The sequence below is a fragment of the Gambusia affinis genome, linkage group LG11, assembly GCF_019740435.1.
Source record: "Gambusia affinis linkage group LG11, SWU_Gaff_1.0, whole genome shotgun sequence".
NCBI lineage: Eukaryota > Metazoa > Chordata > Actinopteri > Cyprinodontiformes > Poeciliidae > Gambusia > Gambusia affinis.
In genome coordinates this window covers 14,739,116-14,763,860 of record NC_057878.1, presented here as the reverse complement: position 1 = coordinate 14,763,860, position 24,745 = coordinate 14,739,116, and the positions used below count along the sequence as shown (strand labels likewise).

General features: G+C 38.2%; 1 protein-coding gene and 1 long non-coding RNA gene across 2 annotated transcripts in view; one reads left to right on the top strand and one right to left on the bottom strand.

The window, feature by feature from the left end:
• hs6st3b (heparan sulfate 6-O-sulfotransferase 3b) overlaps positions 1–21,210 on the bottom strand; it is a 78,436-nt gene extending 57,226 nt beyond the window's left edge. The window contains exon 1 of the mRNA XM_044130886.1: positions 20,025–21,210. Within this exon, the coding sequence (XP_043986821.1) occupies positions 20,025–20,569 (545 nt within the window). The 5' untranslated portion in view covers positions 20,570–21,210. The remainder of the gene's footprint in view (positions 1–20,024) is intronic.
• On the top strand, positions 1,777–16,750 carry LOC122839376. Its single transcript, XR_006372037.1, has 4 exons — positions 1,777–1,851; positions 10,388–10,576; positions 11,570–11,670; positions 16,137–16,750. It is a non-coding gene; the product is annotated as an uncharacterized LOC122839376 (long non-coding RNA).
• Positions 21,211–24,745: the final 3,535 nt, after the last annotated feature.

Genomic DNA, 24,745 nt, shown 5'->3' with positions numbered 1-24,745 from the left:
AAAGCAAGACAGTCACAACAAAATAAATCCTATATGAAACCAAAAAGCATAGCATTCCTCATGTGAAGCCACTCTTCAACCAAAAATTTCAGAAGAGTGTTATGTGGGCAAAGGAAAAAAAGAATAAGGAGTGTTGCACAGTGGCACAAAGTCTTCTTTTCAGATAAAAAGGAAGTTTGCATTTCATTTGGAAGTCAATGTCCCAGCCTGCTGGTATTGGTCCACTCTGTTTTTGAAGTTTATAGACATCTACCAGAACATTTTATGCTTCCTTCTGCTGACAAGCTTTCAATTTCAACCAAAATGAGAATTTACATTATTATTCCAAAGCTGCATGAGGAGCCTGAACTATTGAAAGATGAATGTTGGAAAATTTTAATGTAAATTCCAGGATCAACGAGGTGAGATGATGAGAAGCATTGGATCATTTCTGCATGCCAGTTAGCGACTACAATCTATCCTATAAATGTGCTTGATATGCAAATAGTCATTTAGTGAAAGTACAGGACTGTTACCTCCAGCAATGCAAGTTTTATTGCTGCAGTCCACTTAGGCACTAAAATAGAATATTTCATTTTGCATTACATGGTTATTTTGTAAAAGTTTGGCAATATCAATTGGAATCCAAACGCTACTAAATATAGAAGAATTTTATGTGTAAACACACGTTTTATCATAATTGGTTCGACAAAACCTCAGGTCATAAGTGTTTCTCTTGTTCCTGGCTCCACACATATCAAATACTTCAGGCTGAATTAGTTGAGTCGACAGCTGCTGCTGAGAATCCCCCCACTGAACGCCTCAACATTATCAGAGGGCAGAGAGTAACTGCTGTGCCTGACAGATGAGTGGGACTTTGAGTGTTTTAGCTGGCTCACACTAAGTTTCATTGACAATCTGAGCGGAACGACTTGCTCAATAAACAAAGGCATCTGCAGTGCTGACAAGCCGATCATGGGGCTGCAGGGAGACGAAAAAAGTCAGAGGGGAAAAAAAAAAGCAGGCTGATATGTTTGTATAGTTTCTCTGTTGCTGACTTGTTTCTGATCCTCTTACTGTTGCAGAGTCAGTAATGAAACTTTACCATATCCTCACTGCAGGCAACAGAGGACTCTTTATCTTATGAGGAATTACAGTGGGAATGCTGTCACACTATCCCTTTGCTAACATTCACAGTGGTAACACTTCCTCTTGTCAAAATAAAGCACAAACTGTCTGCATTATTATGGAGCTGTACAGATGCATTTTTACGTCCAAGGTGGATTTAGCCGTTAACTCATAGGTTTACCAAGCTGAAACAATCTGACTTCGTTCCCTGAATGTTAGTAGCACCTTTGTGAGGCACAAAAGTGTTACTACAATTGAAGTGTGAAGCGCATGTTTGGTTTTAGCAGTTCTTTTTTATTTGCTCTATGAGCTGTTAGGCGTTTCCGAGACCGTATCTGCGAATTTGATTGTAAACTATGGCTAAATTCATGTTTAAATATTATCCATTACACATATACAACATAGCTAACTTATGATAGAAAACAAAATTAAGCAATTTCACAAACGTTCATTATGGTTGAACCAAGACGTTTCTAATTATGTTTCTGCATTCTGAACTGTAAAAAAAAATATCTCTAACTCATGATAAAATACCAGCAGCTGTAGTGACCAGAATTTTACCGTATCGTTTATATTTATACGTCATGATTCCCATTTGCTCTGACATACACTGTGAGCTGTGAGGTCTTATATAGACAGGTGCGCGTCTTTCCTAATTAGGCCCAATCAGTTTAATCAAACACAGCTGGACTTCAATGAAGGAGTAGCAGTATCTCAGGGAAGATCAGAAGAAATGGACAGCATGTAAGTAAAATATGAGTGTCACAGCAAAGGGTCTGAATACTTATGACCTTGTGATATTTCAGTTTTGCAAAAAATTTCTACATTTCTGTTTTTTCTGTCAAGGTGAGATGTTGAATTATTAATTAATTTTTATTTTAGTAAATGGCTGCAATGAAAAGAAGAATGGAAAATGCAAAGGGGTCTGAATACTTTCTGTACCCACTGGAAAAGGCAACTGAACCAAAAATTGAGGAAGTCTATCTAAACGCATGACTTTAAAGAAATAAAAAAGAATTCCCCAGAATTCATTTCGCCATTTATCAGATAAAAAATTGTTATGGGAATACCGAACTGATCTAATATAGTCAAGGCTTAATCTGCAATTTTTTGTCAGAGAGAATTTCTAAACATCTGCAGTATTGTCTCCCATGATTTCCTCAAGCCAAAGATGATATCGTTAAACTGCCCAATCCCGTCTGCTTATCAGCCCAAAACTCCACAGCCCAAGCTCTACTGAGAGAACAATATGCCACAAATAATCTGAGAGAGTTTATCTGTCTTCAGTGAGAAATATCAGATGTTAACAGTAAAAACCTCTGTTCAATACAAGACCAGCTTTGCTAATTAAATGGCTTTGCCATATGGAGATTGAAGAGACATATTTTTTATGTTTTACCCACCGGCATTTCACACAAAACACTGTTCTAAACGCATTGATCTAGTCTCACAGGGGAGAGTTTATGGCACCCGCCTCCTTCCTAACTACTCACACAGACTTATCTCTCTGACAAAGTCTCAGGAAAAACCGTCTGCTGGTAATGGCAGAAAATCCTAGCTGAGGTAAATTTGTGGGCAATTAGAAGGAGCTGCCAGCTCCCAAACAGCGCGCCTGCTCCTTGCACTGAGATGGGCAGATTTACCGCCTGTACTCCTCAACAGGCCTGTCTGTGTTTGTTCTGTCTCCAGTGGCTGACTGAAGACCTTGTTCGCCCAACGAAAACACCGTCAGAGATAGCTCAGCCAGCCATGAAATTGATTTTGTATTAACAAACAAGGGGCTCTGGTTTTTCCTTACTGTTAATCAAATCATTTCACGGAATGAGGGGGAAGAAGAGAGTAAAATCATTACCTTCCACCAGTAAATCAGGTTCACTGCAAACCTGGTGTCCCATTAACCCTGAAACCTGCTCAATAGCTAATTAAGGCAATTACTTCAGGCATGACACGGCAGTTAATCATGACTGACTAGCCCATTTATAGTGGTGGCTTCATTACCACTGGCAGGGCTCTCTGATGGGCCCCTTCATTCCCACACACACACACACACACGCACACACACAGGAAACACAGAGGATAAACGTGGCTGTTGGTCTGTTATCCACCCACTCCCCATTTACAGAGCTATTAACGGAATAGATAAAGGTATCAAAAAAAATCTGGCGCAAATTGTTTGCTTAGATTCTTGATGAGCCATCTGCAATCATGAGTGTGATGGAGAGCTTGAGTTTCCAACATAATTACAGCTTCATTTTTTTTGGCATTTGGTCTTTTATGTTTATCCTGACGAGATGACAAGATGAGGGAGAGAAGTGTTTTTGGTCAAAATTCACAAATTCAGGATATTATATCTATAGTCACTTATTATTTTCCACCCATCCATCTATCCATTTGAAAATTCATGAATCTCTGAACTCTGTCTTTAAAAATTGACAAAAACACAGAACTTTAAGAAGTTTAACTTTGGGGAAGTAGGAAAATCTCACCCCACAACATCCTCATAGCTCTGCTGAGCTGGTGCTGTGAAATGGATGTTGATTACACACACAATTTTGTTCTTGCACAGATGTAATCCGAAAATGTCTCTGAGGCGTGAGGTGAAAAAAGGCGGATAAGCCACAGTTTGTGCCTGTGTTTGCGATCGTGCCTGCGGTACTGAAGAGGACTTTAGTTGCACTCCGACAGTATGATCAGCGCAGTCTGACACCCAGCTTGTCAGCAGTTCCCATCCCGCTTGAGGGACTGATTCTGACCGACAGCTGTGCTGAGGGAGGCCCTTGCAGTGAACTGTCCTGAGTGGGAGTATTGATTTTACTGTTTGTCTCCCTTGACTACAGCAAGGTGGAAGCTTGATGAAATAACTCCCTCAGCCATATGGCTCGCTCCCCCCAACCCCCAGGCTCTCCTCACTCCTTTTTTTAAAAGATCAGCAGGCCTGTTTCTGTATGTTTACAAGGCATCTGGTGTGAATTGGTCAGAGCCTCCTCATCCTCACGCTGTTAAATGTCACTGTCCCTCCTCCGCTGCACATCAGTAAGCGACGTTGGCGCGGCAGGGCGCCCCTTTAGGTTGTTTCATTTCCATCCGCTGCCATGAATGAAAAATTTCTGGATGACCTGTCAATCTGTAAATATGACAGGAATTTCAATCTCCAACGGTTTCGGCGAGTCAGAGTCTCCAAATGTTCACTGACATAAAAAAAAATAGAAAGAAAGAAAAATACAAGCGGTGCGGCATATTTCCCTGTAGCTTTCACATTATAGTTATTAAAACAACCAAAGGCTCATCTAGAATGCGCACTGCTGGGACACTTTTGACTTTGATCCACTTTAGCCAGACAACTCAGCGGACAAGAGAATTGCTGTGATTGCAAGTGTGGAGAGGTAATTAAAAACAGCGTGTCTGTCCTTGCTCAGACATTATTTGTCTTCTTAACATGGAAAACACAGCTGCTTATGAAGTGTTTACACAAACAGGCGTTTGTTTGCTCTGAATTATAAAGCGCTGCTGTAAAGGTCCTCAGAGAGCTTTGGTCCGTGTCTTTGCTATTTAAACTATTAAAATTTGACTTAGATGTGTAGCCTTATATCGCAACACTTTTCATTTCAAGGTAAACAGCAGAATGAAAACTCTGTGGAAAGGCTCCCTATGGATGCATCTTGTTTTAAGTCTTTAGAGTTTCTTATTAGTATTAATATAACGGGGCTACACAGTCATGCAGTTGGTAGCACTGCTGCCTTGCAACAAGAAAATTCTGGGTTTGACTCCCAGACCAAGAGTTTGCATGTGTGGGTTCTCTCCAGGTACTCCGGTTTTCTCCCACCGTCCAAAAACATGATTGTCAGGTTGATTGATCTCTCTAAATCCTCCTTAGGTGAGGGTTTGTGTGTGCATGGTTGTTAGTCTTGTTTGTCTATGTGTTGCACTGCAATGGACTGGCGACCTGCCCAGGGTGGACCCCGCCTCTTGCCCACTGACCCCTAGAGATAGGCACCAACGCCCCTCGCTACGTATGGGACAAGTGTGTAAGATAATGCATGGATGGATATTAAGACAGCACTATATAAAGCAGGAGCAGCAAGTTGAAAGGAGCAAATGATAGCCCACAGAGAAAACAAACCACTCAATTTTAGATCCACATATAATTTTTTACAAAAATCCCAAAACAAATACTCAGTTGAACATGATCCAATGCTTTAAAACAGCCAGAATGAACTGTCGGGTTGAAATCAAGATACTAAATCATGTACTTTGCCTTAAAGAAATACTCGCACCTCTTTTTTTTTCTAGGATTTTATTACAACCACAAACCTCAGTGGATTTTATTGAGGTGTAATGCTGCAGTCTGTAATTACGACATGGAAGAAAGGTGGTTTTTAAATTCTGAATCTGAATTATGTGCTGTTTATCTGTATACAGCCCATTTTCTCTAATACCCCCATATAAAATCCAGTGCAACCAACGGCTTTCAGATATCTCATTAGTACTATGTACTGTAGTTTAATCGTTTCATTAAATAAAAATATTTCTTGAAGGCTTCAGATTTTAGTTAGAAGTGTATAATAATAATAAAAAAAGAAAGTTATAAGAAAGTTATAACAGAGCCAACTTGTGGGTTCTCACAAGCTATGTCCAGGACACAACAAATGTGAAAGATGGTTCCCTGTTTAAAATTTACGGCAAATGCTTTGACCAGCAGAAAACCAACACTGCAAGTTAACCTCAACTAACCATTACCACTGTGAAACATTGGGGTGGCTGTATCATGGTGTGGGAAGACTTTACTTCAGCAGAGACAAGGAAGCTGGTCAGAATTGATGAAAAGATGGAGGGAGATGAAAAGAAGGGAAACCTTAGGCCATTTTCCAGCTCTAGAGATGCAAAGCTGTTAGAAACACATTTACAGCAGTTCCTGACATTATTGATACAGGTGGGTGGTGAATGCGAAAGTATCTTTTTTCATCTGTATTTATTTACACAAACAAATTGAAAAGCTATGCCTCATTTACTTTGAGTTGGTTTAAGATCCCAAATAACATTGAAGTTTTTGGTTGTAACATCACCTAACATGATGAAGGGGTGTGGATACTTTTGTAGGTTTCTTTATCTTAAATGACTGACTTTTAACTGGCCTGCAAGCTCAATAACTGCGTTTAATCTTTAACAAGCTTTAGCTTTAGCCGCCACCCTGACCATAAGGAATGTCCTGCTGTACAGAAACTCATTATTTCACAGTCTTTAAACATACCGCCTCGCCCCACTGAGAAATCCATTATCATAGCTAATGGTAGATGCGCGTAGGAGGGAGTACAGCTTGTGCACCATAATACTCAAGGCCAAATATAAGAAAAAATATATATAGATCTGTGGTTGTGGTTCTTGGCAGTTTCATTTGTCTTTTCAAATATTTGACCAAGGTGTGTGCTTGAACTCAAATATATAGTGGAACATTTACTTCACACACTTAAATTTGTGTGCGCACGTTCGAGCCCTCTTCATAGTGATGCGTTTGATCAAATTGTACGTTGAGTCGCACGAACACGCAACGATGAATTGTTGTCTTTCATGCTCTCCTACAAAACTGTGTTTTGCTGTAGTCTTTTGAATGCAAGAGTACAACTCTACAGCAACTCTGAACTCTTGAGCAGATTGTTGGATGAATAGTAAGGCTTCTAAAGCTGATTTAGCCACGCGGGGAAAAGGTAGCCTGCTGGCCAGAGTGATTTAGTCCTATTACAGATCGCATCTGTCAGACCTAAAAAATCAAGAGCAAAACAGCAATGCATTGGCATAAACACAATGGACAGTTTCCAGGTGTTGAAACGGATCCCACAACTTTTCCATCTCAAATTCTGGTCATCACATGCCATGTGTTCTCTTATTAGATTCGAGAAGCAGAGCTAGAGCACTAACATCCAATTTAATTACCTTAAATTATACATCATTTAAGCTAATTATTCAAATAACACTTAAGTTAGGTACTTTACATTAAGTTAAAATTCCCCACCGCATTGGAAACCACTTTAGCTGCAATATAAGGAACATCTCTTTTGCTTCAGCCCAACATGAAAGTGTGTTAGAATCTTGTCAGCATGTTTATGTTATTTTTTTAATCATTATTGTTTTAGCACACAAGCATTTTATAACTTGCAGATTGGGGAAAAATGGAGTTGAGAGGAATTTAATCTACTTTTCCATAGACAGTCCATAAATGTGCAAGAGATTGTGATATATCTAAGTAATTTTTTTTTACATATAAAAACATGCAATCCTGCATGGAAAACATGAAGATTAAATTAAATATGAGCTGAGTTTTGAACCCCATGGATTTCTGACATATAATTAGGATAAGTTCAGACAATTCTGGCTCACCACCAAAGGTGGCAATCTGTCAGGAGGGGATAATCAATCAATTCATCTCTGTTAATTTATACTTTGGCCCAAGATTATTCACACCCCTGCTAGAATTATGTTTCTAAAATAATCTTTTTAATTTTACCATGATGTTTCTTCTGATATGTATTTCTTTGTTAAAAGAGTTACATGATGTCAGTCAGGCTAGAATTGTATTCAGGGACGACACAAACGCAGAACCAGACACTAGAATCCCGAATAGATATTTTAATGCTTTCTTAGCATCAACTCACCTTATGATATCAACTCACATTAATATCTGATTTTTTTTTTTAAATCCCATGTTTTTATCTGTTAAATAAAATATGGAGTTTTCTCAAAATATACTAAAAATCTATTTGTGTAACCTGCATACAAAATCAGTGTTAGGTTGCACCTAAGTGCATTTATACTCATGTTACTCAGGTTGTTCTTCAATTGAGTAAATGAAATTTAAAAATGTTATAAATATTCTAGGTGCAGAAGGAGAATCTTGCCCAGGGCAGGAGTCCAGAAAAGCGCACCAGCAGGACTGATGTATTGAAATTCAAACTGGTTCCCCCGGCTGAAATCTACCCGAAATGTATTTCTGCACCTAACAGTTGTCATTTTGACATAGGTTAATTATAGTGACAAAAACACCAGGAGGATAGAATCACTTTTGTGAGACGTAATTTGCCATCTGATAACTAAGCAAACCCGATACATTTTTTTGTCGAGCAAAGCATTAATTTGGGAGGATCCAACTATTACGGGGGAAAAGGATGTGGAGCCAGTCTCTAGAGCTGTTTTTTAGTTTAATTTTTTGAGGAATTTTTCTGTTGGATAGATTGCATATAAGCTGTTAGACTGGTTTGAGTTTTCCCCCATAACTGAATCCTTTTGGTATTTGGTGATGAATGCTTTCTGTGTGGTAACGCCATGTGATTAACGGACACAGCCCGAAGCCCAACTTCTCCTCTGCCTCCTCACTGTACCTGAATCAATCATCTGCAAGGATACAGTCTTGAGCTAAACCGGTTGCTCAAAACTACTCTCCGTCCTTTTCTCACTTAAAGAGATAAGACGTAGCTTCGGGACTCAGTTTCAGACAGCAAATCCGATAAAGCACTCTTAATTGAATTCGTTGTGAAACTGTTTCAGTTTTTTTTACATTGAATTCAAAATGCATAATTTATTTTTACAACGTGAAAAATATTTTAAATGTATTCATTTTTTTCCATTAATATTTTGAAGCATCACAGTAGGCGATTGACAGCTTAGAAAATATAATTCCTTTACTTAATTTGCCTCAAAAACATTTTCTTTCTTTCCTGTACTGCTGCCAATTTTCTTAACTGTGGTTGACAGAAACTTCAAATGCATCTCATTAGAGTTATCCAAACACATTAGTCTAGCATCTTAAGTATATCTTTTGTAGAATGCGTCATATTAAACACATTTCTCAGAGAAAAATCTTGTTAATAATTACATCTACCACACCCATCTTGATCCACTTTGCAGATAAAGGCCAAATTAAAAACATGTAAGATAAGACTGGTGAAACAGGTGATAATGATATTTTAATTCATTTGGAAGGCTTTTTATTTTCTTAAAAACATAGTTGGTTTTCTGCCACTTGTTAAAAATATCTGCATCTTACATATGAGCCACCAAGATACACTTTGTCACATCCAAACAAAGATGTTTCTCTACATTTGACTGATTCGGATCAATACATTGAAATGTATTTTAAATATATATATATATTTAAATGATATTGTTTAACCTTAAGATGGTTAAATAACTAGCCTGTGTAGGCTTAGCATACTTGTTCTCTTTAAAAAATGGCATAAAAACAACATGTTACTTTGAAAACTAAAAATAATTTACAAAACATTTTGAACTGTAAGCTTTAAAAATAAATGTTATATTACTTCAGCAACACGGTTACTGTTTTTCTGTTATAAATTTTTGTAAAATAGAACCCATTGAAGGCTTAGGTTTTTTAACTCAAGGTTGGTATATAGAGATAATTACATTTTGGAAACTTCTTAGTTGCCAAGACAGTCAGCATCAAGAAACATTACTGTCACAAAGTCATTATATTATGTTCTACTTGGAAAAAAAACACTCCAGCTTGAAATCAGGCGTTCTTCTACCAACCGTTCTCTTTTTTTTGTCTTCCTTTCTGATGTTGCTTTCATCTCTGTTTGACCAGACAGCTGTTCCTTATTTCTTGGTTTTCACTTTGGTTCAAACAGAATTTTGTTGCAGAATGTTATTTGTGCGGGGGAGCAAAGTGGCCTCAAAAAAACTTGTCTTTCTCATCTGGAACTTTCAAAACCTAAATGTTGCTCCCACACACATATTTGTTCATTATATGCTATATAGACCTGACAAGGTGAGCCAAACTTCAAAGAAAAACAGAGCTTGGCTCCACACTGAGCCGAATATGATTAAATTCAACATGACACCTGATGTTAAAAAAGGGCTGTAGCTGCAGTTTTACAAATAGCTGTGAAACCGTATCAATGGAGGGGAGATTATAGCGGCAGAATAAGCAGTCAAATCAATCCCTGACTCTTTTTGTAAAAGTCGATAAAAGATCCAGGTTTGGTCCATTAGTCATGATAGCACCCTACTTTACATTGCAAGTGCATAGCAGCACTGCTACTGAAAGCTATCAGTGGCTTTTTCAATTGTTTCACTATACACACACAAGAAGTACATGACAAGTTTGCTTGTATTTACAGCTCTATACTCAAATATAGAGCCAAACCTGAAGTACCCAGTAATGGAATAATTTACCTGCTGATGACACTGAGACACGTTTTGATCATTCAGAAGAGGCACTCAAAGACACTTAATGCCGTTTCCTCTCTCCGTGACTTCTTTTGATTCACAGACATGCCTGGCACCACCAAGTGCAGGAAATGCCACCAGTGTCAGGACATTTTCCTCTCATCACGGCCGACTTGAGGATAAACAAAAGGCACAACTCGGTTTCCGAAAGTGAGAGACGGAGCTTCACACGGAATGATGAATGAAGCACGTCGTGGTCGACTTGTCCTTGCTGGATGGGGACTGATGAGAAGTTAAGTGATCCCGGGATTTGTGGGTGGGATTTAAAAGCTCTGTCTTTTAGCCATTCATCTGCCATGCCGAGAGGGAATGACTCACACTGAGGGACATCAGATTCCTACCATGAGCTTGATGTGCTGTGTCGTAAAACGTGCTGAGACATAATGCTATTTGTTCCACTCCAGCACACTGTGATGTCACAAGATGTTACCCCAATCTTGAGCACCGTACGCTTATAAAGACAGTTTTTTAATGCATACTTATTACACTGCGGCCCGGGACTTGATTTATGCTGCGACATTGTGGACGGGTGTGAACAGAAGTTGTTTCTGAGGATGAAATTCTTTTCAACTGAGAAAGAAAGTACTATTTGATTCCCATAACACAGAAAATGGAAGTTATTAAAATAGTTTTATAATAGTGTTAGTGCAACATTTGGCTATGAATTTGTTTCACTGTAAATATTAGTTTCTTGCGGAAGAATAAATACTCAGTCAAGACACATTTCAACCACTAAATTTAATGCATTTCAGCAAGATTTTATGTGACAACCTGAAACGAGAAATTTTATGCTTTTTTTATCATCATTGTTTATTAATAAAAATACATTTGTTCTCAACCACATTGATTGATATTTGTAAATAAGATCCAGTAATTTGTAGTTCAAATCCAGATGTGTGCAATTTAATCTCAGCCTAAACACAAGTATTCTGCGACAACCTTTTTTAAGGTTTGTTAGGGATGTTAGTGGCAGACTCATGATGTAGGAAACCTCTGTGGGACGAGGCGTAAAGTTGATGGTAGGATATATGGGAGAAACTCGGAATAAAATCAGCCAAACACTTGACGCTGGGGTGAAAGTTCAACCTTAAGCAGGACAACATGTAGCCAGAGCTGGTTTGGATCAAAGTGTAGGCATATATAACAATAGCTTGGTCAAAATCCAGACCTAAACCCAATTGAGAATCTTGGCACAGCTTGAAAATTGACGCTCTTCTTTCAGTAGGGTCCACGTATGTTGAGATGGAAGAGCGGAGGAAACATTCAGTCTGTAGATGTGCACAGCTGATAGATGGTCACCTCAGGAGACTTAAAACTGCAATTACAGTAAGTACTGACTCAGAGAGGCTAAATGCAAATGCTCAGTTTTTTATTTGTAAAACATTTTGAAAAGCCTTTATCATTTTTCATGTTATAACCACAAATATGACAAAGCGTAAAAAATAAATCTTTTTTTTTTTGAAGGCACTGTACACACTAAACGAAAAATGAATGAAAAAGAGTTTCAACACAGTGTGGTTCAGCTCAAACATCTAAATAACTTCCCAAATTAAAGAGGAACAAACCTATTTATAAATGTAGGATTTTAAGAGGCAATCTGGACTTCAATCTGTTAAGTGTGATTATTCAGATTCCTCTCCCAAATCTGACTGCATCCACGCGATAGAAAAGATGGAGAGGAGCCCAGCAGTAAATATTCGATTTGCTGAACAGATTTCACATGCTGTGGGCAATTTTGGTGCAATATTTCTCATACACAAATGTCGTTGCAGCTCTCCTTGTGGGGTCATTCAGAGGTGCGGCACTTAAAAGTTTTAGTCGCTGTACCAAACCGCCAGCATAAATTGTTACAACATCAAAAACACAGAGAACTTAATCCTCCTGGGTGGCACAATCATGCAGCAGAGGATTAGTCTGTGAAGGTGACTCTACCTGTACTTACAGTTTAAGTGTGCCAGGTGCTCATTGAGCCTCTGAATCCAAATGGAGGAGCTGTGTGAGGCATTCTGCTTAACCTAGCCTCCCCACAGTATGACTTACATGTCACCAGCTCGCCCTAAATGAGGACAGATGACCTTTCTCCAGGTTTCCTACAATAAATCAACTCAAGACGCGGTTATTCTTGGTGTGCTCCTTTCGTCGGCCCTTGCAGGAACCAGAGAAGAAACAAGAAACAGCCAGTCACCTATGCTGTCATACTATTCCTCTTTGATATGTGAATCTGTCAAGTCACACCAAGTCTGAACAAATGTCCCACCACTTTCATTGGTATCACTGGTAAAGATGTGTTGAAAGCCTTAAAATAAATTAATCTTTTATTATGCTAGCGTAATGTCACTCATAAAAAGACTGCTCCAGTTCTCCACCACTGAGACATTCTTTATCTTCCTCACCTTCCTCTACTATGCGTGTGTGTGTCAGCAAGATAAATTAGAGTTCTCATTCAGTCAAGTTTTAATTCTTTTACAACTTTTTAATTATTGCTCTGGCTGTAGGAATGGTAGGCAAGTTGGTGGGAAAACCAATTTCTTTTGCAGAATCATAAAGATAAAGCCATATCTCCCTTATTTAACTAACTTCTCCTGTGTTTCCCATTTTGAAGATGAGATATAAGAAATGGGTGTAACCTACATACAAATATGTAGGTTACACAGGTTATATTACATATGTTATATGTAATATAATATCATTGTGCCCCTATTTTCAGGAGCATCTAAGCTGCTTACCACAAAATTAACATAATGGGGACATTAAACAGAAATCACGACTTATCAATCTGATAACTACATCTATAAAGATAAGCTAAAGGGTTTTTGATTTTCTTTTATTTCGGTCTAGAGACCTGCTTCTAATCAAAAGCTCATATTACATAACAAACCTGAAATCTGCCACCGTGTTAACACACAAAGCTGATAAAATAGCAGTAACGTGAAAAAAAATCTAATGAAGTGCATCATCTTTTGAAGGTGTACAAATGTATCCCGCTAGTGCAACAAATTTCACTTCTTAGAATAAAAGAGCTGAATCAGATTCTTGGAAAATCATATTTGCCTGACCAGCAGATATTTTCTGCCAAGCTTCATCAGACTTTTCATTATCTAAAGTGGCTTTTAGAAAAAAAAAATGACACAGACCTACTTCCCAAACTAAATGAATACTGACAAATATCCATTAAAGTATATTTTATAAATGCAGATAAGAGGGCTACTTTTGTTTATTTAGATATTCAATGAATGTGCAAACTCTAATTGAATTAAGAAAAAAATGTTCACACTTTTCCAAGATCACAGGGATTTGCTTTGGTTACCAATTCAAAATAAACATAAATAAGCATCTAAAATTACTGAGCATTAATTGGCAGCTAAGGTTTCATGGAATATGTTTCCTCCGAAGCAAATCTTGAGTCAAATTTGAAACATATTTATTATGACGTTAAACAAATGTTTCTCCTATTGCCGCAGCACCCTCTGTGGAGGTAGCACTTAATTATCGGACCAACTGAATTACTGCTCAGGCCTGCCAGCAATGACGACTTGAATTAATGACACATGAAAAGCAATCTTCGTGCCCTGGACGGCCTACAAGGGCACTCTGAGCTTCACACACTATAAACACCCCGTCATACTGACGAGCGCTCTGCCTCCTACATCAGAACCATGTGCCCAGAACTGTAAATCCACCCAGCTTCCCTCATTCAAGCTGATCTGTGACCGCAGGGCGTCAGCTGTGCTGCTGTTTCGCTGTCTCATTAAAGTCCTGCACTCTCACCTCCTTCCAGAGCAGGAGAACACAGCCAGAAACAGCTGGAAACGTGTGAATCCCTGATGTGCTACAGCGGTGTTCATCCATGCGCTTGTCTGACCATGTTAAATTAAACTTTTATATTTGAGCGGCTCAGAGAAGGTTCAAGTGTGGCAACAAAGCAAGCCTCCTCTTACTAACCTGAGCATATCATACCAAAATTTGTTTTAATTGGACTTGTTTCCAATTAAAGTACAATTGATGGGACATTTTCAGTTTTCTTCACTTAGGCTCTGTTAGTTACATTAACAGAGTCTAAGTTAAGTGAAACTGGTCAAATTACGATGACCAGTTTTGGTCACCATAATTTGGTCACCATAACTGGAATCTCTAAAATGCAGAAACTCCTCTTTTATCGTAGTAATATCATCATACCGTTAATTTTACAAAAAAAAAACAACTTCTACACTTAATCTTATTACATTCATTTGGTGTTACGACAAAAATATTAAGTTTAAAAATTTTATTTTAATCAAAAATAATGGCACTACACCAGAACTGTCAATACTTTGGTGTCACCCTTTTACGAATAAGACAGGACTTTATTTTCCCTGTTAATATTTCACAAGCTTTGATTAAACAACCACAGAGGGATTTTCATCTCAGCTGTACTGTTTCTTTGTTGAGTTGGCCATGTGTTTCAGTTCATTTTCCTGCTAAAACACCCGATGGTAATCAATTCTCAGTGGTAGAGTTCATTGGATTTCTATTTAAAATCTCCTAGTATTTTAAAAAGTTAATAATCCCATGCAAGCTTGCCAACACTTTGGAATAGAAACAGCCACACAGCATCAGAGATTCTCCACCAGGCTTCACATTTGGCTGCAGGTTTTTATTAACAAACTACCTGGGGAGCTTATTGCCAAAAAGCTAAGTCTAACTGACCTAAGAAACATAATTTCAGATAAAGTGGCAGTAAAGTTTAGCAAACCTTTTCCTTCCTCTCCAGTTAGCTCCCAGGGTTTTCTTTCTTTTTTTTTTAGCACCTTTAAAATCCTCTTCACTGCTCTTGTTGGCCAGCTAATCTCAGATCCTTATCCTGCCTAGACTTCAGCGCCTAAAAGAAATAGGCCTCTGTGTGACATCACATTACTTACTTCAGGGAGAGTTAATTAGACATTACTAATTGAAGCTGATCCTCTTACAAAATTAAAGCATACATTTTTAAAAGTGTATCCATTATGTTTGTGAACTACCAGTAGTTGTTTCAACCATTTTGAATTGTTTTCCGCATATGAATAAATGCACTCAAAATAAAAATTGATTTCTCTAAAGAGGTCAGAGTGAAACTGCGCTACTGAAGTAAAGGTTGACTTTATTTAAGGATTTTTAAACCTTTTTGCAAGGCTTGCTAGGAAGAATAACAGGGAAGTAAATAGGACTGTTTCAAAAGGGATTAGGCCAAATAGTTATACTTATATGCATCTCATTGATCTGTTTTTTATGTTGATAAAAAGTTCTACTAGCATTTCTTAACAAAAGGGAGTTATTCCATACATTTGAACAATCTTATTTTAGGTGGAGTGACGAGAACTGGCTTCTGTAATAGGCACTTCATCAGTAAAGAAAATACAACATTATTTGACTTGAAAAGCACATATACTACAGAGTTTTAAAATTAATGATGCATGATTTATTTCTTACTTTAAAATCTATAAATATTAAAAATATGAAAGATAAATTAATCATAATCAGCCTTTCTATTGTTTTTCCAAAGCAAATAATTCATTTTAAAAGCACATTTGACAACAAGAAAGCCTTTTTTGCCACACCTCTCTTAAAAATGGGAAGTGAGAACCATGCATGGGTGATTTTGTATTATCTGAGTCTGCCGTGTCAGATGGGCTATTGTTGTAAATGGGACATGGAGTGTTGTCTTGAATAAAGAAGGTTTTTTTTGTCAAGAGAATATAACAAATAGAAGTGTGACCACTTGTAATTCCAGATAAAGCATGGAGTGAGCATTGTTTTGACAAAGATCTTCTATGCAGGACATGTGGATGCCTTTCTTAGAAGAAAGCAAGGTAGAGCAAATACCTGAGATTGGGAGTATACAGCCAGATCACTGAAGCAACTACTGGTACATTGACTATAATCTCAGTGTTTGTCTGATTGTGAATGTTTAGACAATTAACTGAAAGGATATGTGTCGCAAAGCATCTGTGCAGTAATGCGTACAACATACGCACATGTTTTACTGTTGTTTTTCTTTTTTTATCATAAAGCTCTGTGAGAATAAAAATATAAAATTTTGGAGAACCAAGGTCGAACTATAAGTGACACTGATTTATTTGAGGTGTATTCTGTATTTCTAAATGTAAAGATTTCAAAACTGTATGATTTATAGTTATAGATTTGCCTCCTCCACTGTGTTATTGCTGCTTCACTTGTGTCATTGACAGATGTTTGAGGATGGAAGAATGAAAGAAATGCAACAGTGAGAAACAAAATAAACCTGTTTTGATTTTGATGGCAAGCCCTATCAAATATTTCTGTGATTTTTAAGTGCAGCCTTTTACTACATAGACTCCCGAGGACATGATTTACTCAAGATCTTTCTTTGCATTTGTATGAAATAAATTTTGCAAGGTTTCTCCTTGCGCTGTGTCCCAGTGTCACACTGAATATATCTACATGAGTAATTCCAGACTGTAAAGTTGGATAATGAACATGTAGCAATCAGAAATAATTCTTCCAGCACTCCTCAGACTCTGTGGGCCTTTAGAATTTTTTCCCGAAGAGGAAAGCTACCTGCTCGATGAGCCCTACCCCAATGCAAACAGATAAGTAATACCAAAGCAACTTAAGAGGACAGCACTTAAAGGTTTGTTTCTCCACAATGCCCCCGAAGAGGGTCGACCTGCCTGCTCCACTTCTCCCCTGACTGACGGCGCACTCCAGAGACGCCACGCCGCAGGACACGCGCACTGATCCAGCCTGACACGCCTGACCTTTCGTGGGCCGCACAGCTGACTCACCGTGCACCGCACCCTGCTCGGCTGAAAAGGCCACGCAAGGCCACGCGAGGGATGCCATGGCAGCCTTCCTTCACCTCTTCTTACTGCCACCGCAGGAGCAGGCAACTTGCATGTGTGAGGAAAGTCAATCTGAGGAGTGTGCACACACAATACAAGGGCAGGGTATCTGAATTGATATTGACATTCTGTTTGTATTCTCTCAGTGCAACCTCAAAGGATTTTGTTGGAAGATTTCAATGCTTTTACTTCTTATTATAAAGTACAATGGTACTATCTTCACTCTGACCAAGTGTTTAATTTAATGAACGTATTATTGGGCTAATGCTCGTTTCAAAATCATAAAACATAATGCTAATACTCCTTTCATTAAGCAAATTCATCTAAAAAAAAAACAAAAAAGAACAAAAAGAATCCACCAAAAAATAATGGCTGGCCAGAAAAGAAATCTAACTGTGATGTGTCTTGTTGAGAAGGAGAAGCCTCAGAATAGATGCTGCGGGAGGCCACTGAAGAACAAGCAGCGGGAGGATTGTAAGTGCAGAACAGATGCTGCAGCTGTGAAATGAAGAGCTGTCGCATCCAGCGAGCACTTCCCAGAGTACAGAAAACACTTGGCACAGCAGAAATAAATCATGTGCTTACGTGCTTTGCTGGATGATTGTATTTTTTCTGAAAGAGGAAGGACGTTCTCTGCAGTTCAGAAATCCAGCTTACGTGACAAGACGTTTTGGTCAGCACTCTCATGTCCTGCGTGCATTTCTGACACACTGACTTTTTAAAGTCCTTGTTTAATGAAGAGTCTGGAAACCTAATGCTGCTTTGAAACTCCGTGACTCAGACGTGCTTACTGCGCTGAAAAATAGACACATGGACATATAGCATATATAGTATGTCGCTTGTGCACTCATTGCTGTGTGTCTCTTTGCATCTCTTTTATGCAAGTAATTGCAAGTGTCTCTGCAGTGGATACAGCAGTCTAAAATAGACCCAGTGAATTTAAAATTATGTTCATTGCTTTTTCTCTCAGATAACATCCAGCTTGTGCAGTAATTGTACCGTAATTTGAAGCAAGTCACTAGTGGAGATGGCAACAAATCAAGATTTTGTTATTAAAAAAAAAGACAATTTAATTAATTTTATACACCAAAACGACACCTTTAGGCCATATGAACAGCGGTAAAGGTCAGCAAGGTGTGGGGCTAAGTAAGCTTCAGCACCAAAAAAAAAGACAACATATCTATTTTATATTTCACATGCTTTGTTTAGGACATTTTATTACACCCCAGAATTCCTTCTCTTCATTTTGACTGGTTTAAGGGCAGCAGAAAAACGGGCTTCATTCATGCAGGAACCACCACTGGCCTCAGATTTATTACACCTGTAGACAGAGTCCAAGTTTTCAGACAAAACAAGGGTTATGAACTTGCAAAAGTTTTAAGGCCCTTTGAGCTTTGAGACATTTTGTCACTTTACAACAAGAAACATCAAACTGTTTTAGTTTGACTTTGTAGGCCAACACAATATAGTGCATTATTCTGAAATGGATTAAAATAGAAACATGGTGTTCAAGCATTGACAAGTATATTTTGCCTCAATTACAGTTGCAAAGCTTTTGAAGTATGCCTTTGCATATGTAGATATTGTAATATTTGATCAATTTTTCTTTGTTTTGTAGCTCAAAGTTCAGTGAGACTGAATAAGAGGAAACCAGTGTCCTCATGACAGTTAAAGCTTTACCTGCATTTCCACTGTCTCTCAATTCTGACCAGTTTCCTTATCAGTGTGGACAAAAAACATCTGTACAACATAATGCCGCCACCACCATGTTCCACCCATTTGCTAAGGGTGATGTGTACTATTAGTTTTTCACCCAACATAGCATTTTGAATATAGGTTAGAAAGATCAATTTTCATCAAATTTTACCAGATAAAACTTTTTCCGCATTTGCTTTTTCACTCTTCTGCACATTTTAAAGGAGACTTTCTTTCAACAAAGGCTTTCTATGCAACATTGTGGACAGCTTACCCCACCTGAGCTGTGAATCTCTGCAGCTCCTCCATGGTTAACAGGGGCTTGTTGGCTACATCTGTGATCAAAGCCCTCTCTACTCATCCAGTCAGTTTAGGTGAAAAACCTGATATTGATGGGTTTCTAGTTATAGTATTTCCATTTTTAGATCACACTAAATCCCAATAAAATACAATGCAATAACATGAACATTTTTGAGGAAGAAAAGTTAACGATAATCAACACTTATTGACTCTATGCAAGCTAGTGCACCGAGCTGTTTTCACCTACATTTTTACTAGATTTTATTTTTAGCAAAGGTTTGATCTGGTTTTCAAACAGAATTTAATATTGTTTGGAAGGTGGTCCTTCAAATCTGATAACCACTTTCACGTTTTTCTGTATAAAAGGTGAAAATGTGATTGAAATGGTGCCTACAGATGTGTAAATGTTGTGGTAAAGAGGAAATAAAATGAGCTGAACGAGTCTGACTTTAAACATTTTTGTCTAAAAAAAGCACCACTTTCAAATGTGTTGTTTAGTTGTTTTTTTTCTGGGAGATAAAAGCATTGATTGTTCGAGCTGAAACAGCCTTAAAACGATGACTACACAGAGGTTGTAATTAAATGAACCAAAGAACACTTGCACAATAGAAAAGTTAGAAGTGGTTAAAGAGTTGCATATGGGCGAATTTACTGAGAATGACATGAAATGTAACATAAATGCATTTACCTAATTGTTACAAAGATAAGCGAATAATATAGGTTGTTACACCAGAATTTTGCATAAGACACAATATTTTAGCATTTATCACAAATTCCTTCTCAATCATTTGTTCATAACCTGCAGCAGTTTTTAAATGTCACGGGGTAGGGAGCCTGTTAATTTAATACCTTTTATTCCTCTGGGCCTCCTTCTTATCCATTACGACCGGAACGCAGTTCGTCAGCTCGGTCCAGTCCGCGTGCAGCCCGCAGCTCCAGCCCGTGGAGAACCGGGAGAAGAGCCAGGACTCCTCTTTGCCCGGCCGGTGGCAGGTGCACTTCTTCTGGCCGGGCTTGCAGTCGCACGGCTGCTCCAAGCGAATATTCCTCACCAGATGCCTGCCGAAAGTGGTGCCGCCGGTTTTCTGGATGTGCAGGAACACGATCACGTCGTCCCCTTTGATGTTGAACTCCACGTGTCTGTCCAGGTCTCTCTCGGTGAAGTTAAATTTGGACGCCAGCTTCGGCGGACCGTCATCGTCCAGGTCGGAATCTCTGTAGAAGTAATCGGCGTCCTGATACGGGGAAGAAAGCAGGCTCACCCCTCTGAGTCTCTCCTCGGACTTAAAGTGGCACGAATTGCTGCCCGCTGGACAAATGTACTGATAACCTATCATAACAAAAAGGACTGCCAAGATGGGAACCAAGATGAGCTTGCTGGATCTCTCATCCATTATATCTCAGGATAGTGACTTCATTCCATTACTGTAAATAAGAGGTATCACCCGGAGGCTGTTCGGACGGAAATCAGTATTCCTTCATTTCTTTTTGTTTTAATTATTATTATTTAAAGCGCCACATGATGATCACCCTCCTGACACGCGTGATGTGGACAGACGAAATGGCTTTTAAAATGATCCACGCCGTCTGCGCTGCGCTGCATTGGGAATGTCCAGATTCAAGAGTCATGGCATGCAAATCTGTGGCTGTCCAACTTCTGAAGCCGCCGTGAAGCTGCATCTGCTCCGACCACTCCGATGAAATGGGGGGAGAAAAAAAAAAGAAACAAAGAGATCAGAGAGAGTTTTTAGCTTCACTCTCTTTCACCTTTACAGAGTCAGTTCTGCTCGGACAGCTGCATCCTGTCTGCACGGAGGGCTGAGATTCACTGACTGGCTCAGCTGAAAGCGCTGCTTTTTGAGAGGATGCTGCTGCTGCTGCTGCTGCTGCATCTGAGCCGACAAATACGCGTTATGCCCTCCTCGTGGATGGACTGGGAGAGAGCTCTATGGCTCATACCCCTATCATATCCACCACATAATCTTATTTTACAGAGAGCAAAGCCAGAAGCATGATAGACGCAGACAAAATAGAGATTTAAACCCATATTTAAATACCTAAACCCTATATACAGCCCAACTTCTCAAACACATTCATTCCACTTTAAAATATTAAAACGGAAACGTATCCATCAGAAAATATTTTATCGTTAGAAGTAACATTTAAAATAAAACAAGGTCTGCAAAAAATTTGTTGCATTTAAGATGGTGGCTTTGTATCGTATTCAATCTCTCAAATCAATAAATTGACTGCTATGGTAGCCACCTGTCTTTCTGAAGTATGTCTCATCCAGGTTTGCACATCTAGAAACTGAAAATTTTCCATTCCTCTTTGCTAAAAAGCACCAGTGTGGATTAGACAGAAAGTATCTGCAAACAGCAATTTGCACATATTTACTTGGCTACTGGTTGAATTTAGATCCAACAACACATAAAGAAGTTGTGATCAATAGCGTTGTATCTCTGGCTGCATATTCTCGGCCAATTCACACATCAAGGATGATTCTTTATTTCAGTCTGAATCCTTTTGCAGCCTTTACCGGCTGTATTATTAATGCTGCTCAGTCTGTCTGTCTGTCAGTCTGTTTGAGGTTAAGGAATTATTAGTAGAATAAGAGGAACTCCATTAGTATTTTCTTGTGGGTCACAACAAGTGATGGAAACTGGCATACGTCCTCAGCTTTCTGCCTCGTCTTCTGTGACGAGGCAGAAGAGCAGCATCACTCCTCTTCCTCTTCTTCTTCTTCTCTCTGGCTGTTCACCTGAAATCTTGGTCATTCCATTGTCAGACATGCAACATCAAGACCTTCGAGCTCTTTCAGAAAACTGGTTGATCATTGGTTGATCTAATGCTTCACACATTTACTTTTGTTGGAGAAACCCAGGATTCACCTAGGAGCAATGTAGGACACATTTAGGAAAAAAAAGTCTAATGTAAATGTATAGGATTATATGCTTTCCTTATTATGACAACTTGTCCAAGCCTCTAAGGCTTATACAACAAACCTATGCTTAAATGTTGTGGAGGGTGAGGCTGTTCAACAGGGACCCATATAATACCTTTTGATTCATTACATAAGCAATCAAGAGTGTAAGAAAAAGCAGAGAATTGTACATACTCACTTGAACTGATTGTCCAAAAGCATTTGTTACCTGTTTACAGAAATGAGAAACTGCTTTTCGATGTGCATAAGTGACAATGATTTGATGACTGAACAAGCAGTGAGAATTTCAATTGTGTTCTGAGAAATGTACCGAAGCGACTGAGAAAAATGAAAATGGAATCAAATTAGAACATTTGATTTTAAGGAAAATCGTGGTTGAAAATGAATACCTCCATATGCTTTTGAAATGAGTCTTGACTGCAGAAACAGAGGCAGCTCCTTCCGCAGTCGAGGTGCAATGGCTTGGAAAGAGTAATTCCCTCAAGTTCTATCCCTGCACTTTTGGTTTTCTAGTGCATTTTAGTTTAAGACTTGAGAGCTCAAGTTGGAGAATGAGGTTTTATCAATTCAGTGAGGAAGGAGTTTATACAAGCATGGCCCTGAAAGCTAAAGTCAGATTTAAAAATGAATTCTGAAAGGACTAAATAACAAGACAGATGTGAACTCTTCTTTTGCTCTTAACTAATTAAAAGCATCTTATTTTGAGTGATTTTCAGGAGACAATTATTTGTTTGGACTGAAGTTCAGCTTCCCAGCTGGGTTTTACAGTTCAGTCCATGACTTGATCAAACCCTGCTCTCAGGGGAATGTTCAAACACTCACACTCTGTATTTGGGATAGTTTTTCTTGTGTAACTTTTAATTCTGTTCACATTTCAACCACCTAGTCAATAGTTGGATAAACCAGAGTCCTTCGTTTTTCCAATCTTTTTGTATCACTGGCAATGAAGCAAATTACCAACTTAATGCTACTTCTGACTGTTAGTACAATAAGACTACACAAACTGCACCCATAAAACAACCAGTTGTGTTGTTGCTTTAACCATCTGGTTCCAAACTTTTATATTTACATATGAAAAGAAAAAAGATAGAATGTTCAAAAACAATCCAGGATCCACCAAGGCTCAAATCTTGGAAATTGCTGGACCCCCAGACAAGCCAGTAATAAAGTCAGCAACTGATAACATGCCACTTAGAAAGAAAGCCTGAGATCCAAAATTGACACCTTCTTAGCTCAGTTAAAATTTGAAAACACCAACATAGAAGGCCTAAATATTAGCAGGAGAATAAATATTATAGTCAGAAAGGTCAAAACTTGAGTGTTTTGCCCACAATGACAAGAAAATAGTTTTGAAGAGACAAGGTCTTTGCTTTATACCTAAGAAACATAGTTACCAATTTGTGCACTGCACAAAGTGGCTGGAACCTCCAATTCTGTTGCTTTTCCTCAAATTAAAAACAAAATACTTAAACCTATTCGTATAACTTTATGACTTGTGCAAACAATTGCATAAATAAAAAAAATCATTCTATTCCATGTCATTAGTTCTTATTGAATTCCAATAAAGAATTCAAAACTGTCACCAAAACATCACTCCATCCATCCGTCTGTTCATCCTCCTCTAAATTTTAAATTAACTTAATAAAATGAAATAAATTGGCTGTTTGAGAGACATTGCATCAGTAAAAACATCTCAATGATTCTATCAGAAAAACATACTTGAATCAGACCATTAAGGTCATTTTTAGTTTAGAAATTATGGAACAGAAAGCATGAGCATGAAAGAGATGTAATTAATTTGAGCAAAGGAACAACAGCTAAAACTGTGTTTACAAGAGTTTGTCTGGACCTTATTCTTATGTATTCAGCTTTTTTTCCCAATAAAATAATTAATTTTGTTCTGTTGTACTTATTTCAAAGAAGGATGTTCAAAGACGGAGGTAATGTGCTTCCACTCAGTAAATTTGTGAACGATCATAAGTTGTCATTATGTTACTCTGATTTTTTTTCTATCTTCTGATGAATCAATAGCATGAAAAGCATTTCAATAATGAAGTAGTTTAGGTATTTAATTCTCTCACTGACCCTGGAAGTGCAGAAATTTTTTATTCCATCCATCTTTTCTACCTACTTGCTATTATTCGGGGAAAGGGTTAATGAGTGCCTATACCTGTTGTAAATATGAAGGAGATGAAGAGCATTCTATCCTAGACAAGTTGCCAGTTTGTAACAAAGCCAAAGCTTGGGATAAGCAAGACACTGATGTTTTTCAAACAACTTAGAATTTCCAAGAAATCTTGGATGAGGGCTGACAAGCAGTTCAGTTCAATTCAATTCAATTCAATTCAATTCAATTCAATTCAATTCAATTCAATTCAATTCAATTCAATTCAATTCAATTCAATTCAATTCAATTCAATTCATTGCAGTCAATGTCCTTCAATGAGCTTGAAAAGCTGAGTTAGTCTTAAGAAAGGTGGCTTTTCCAGTTTGCAGGGTGAGGAGGAGAAAAGGTATACTTACAAAACCAAAAACACAAAGCCACAAATGTATTTTGAGAAAAATATGAATGGAATCAATAATTCGGAGCAACATCAGATGCCAACAATTACTCAAATCCTTTGTT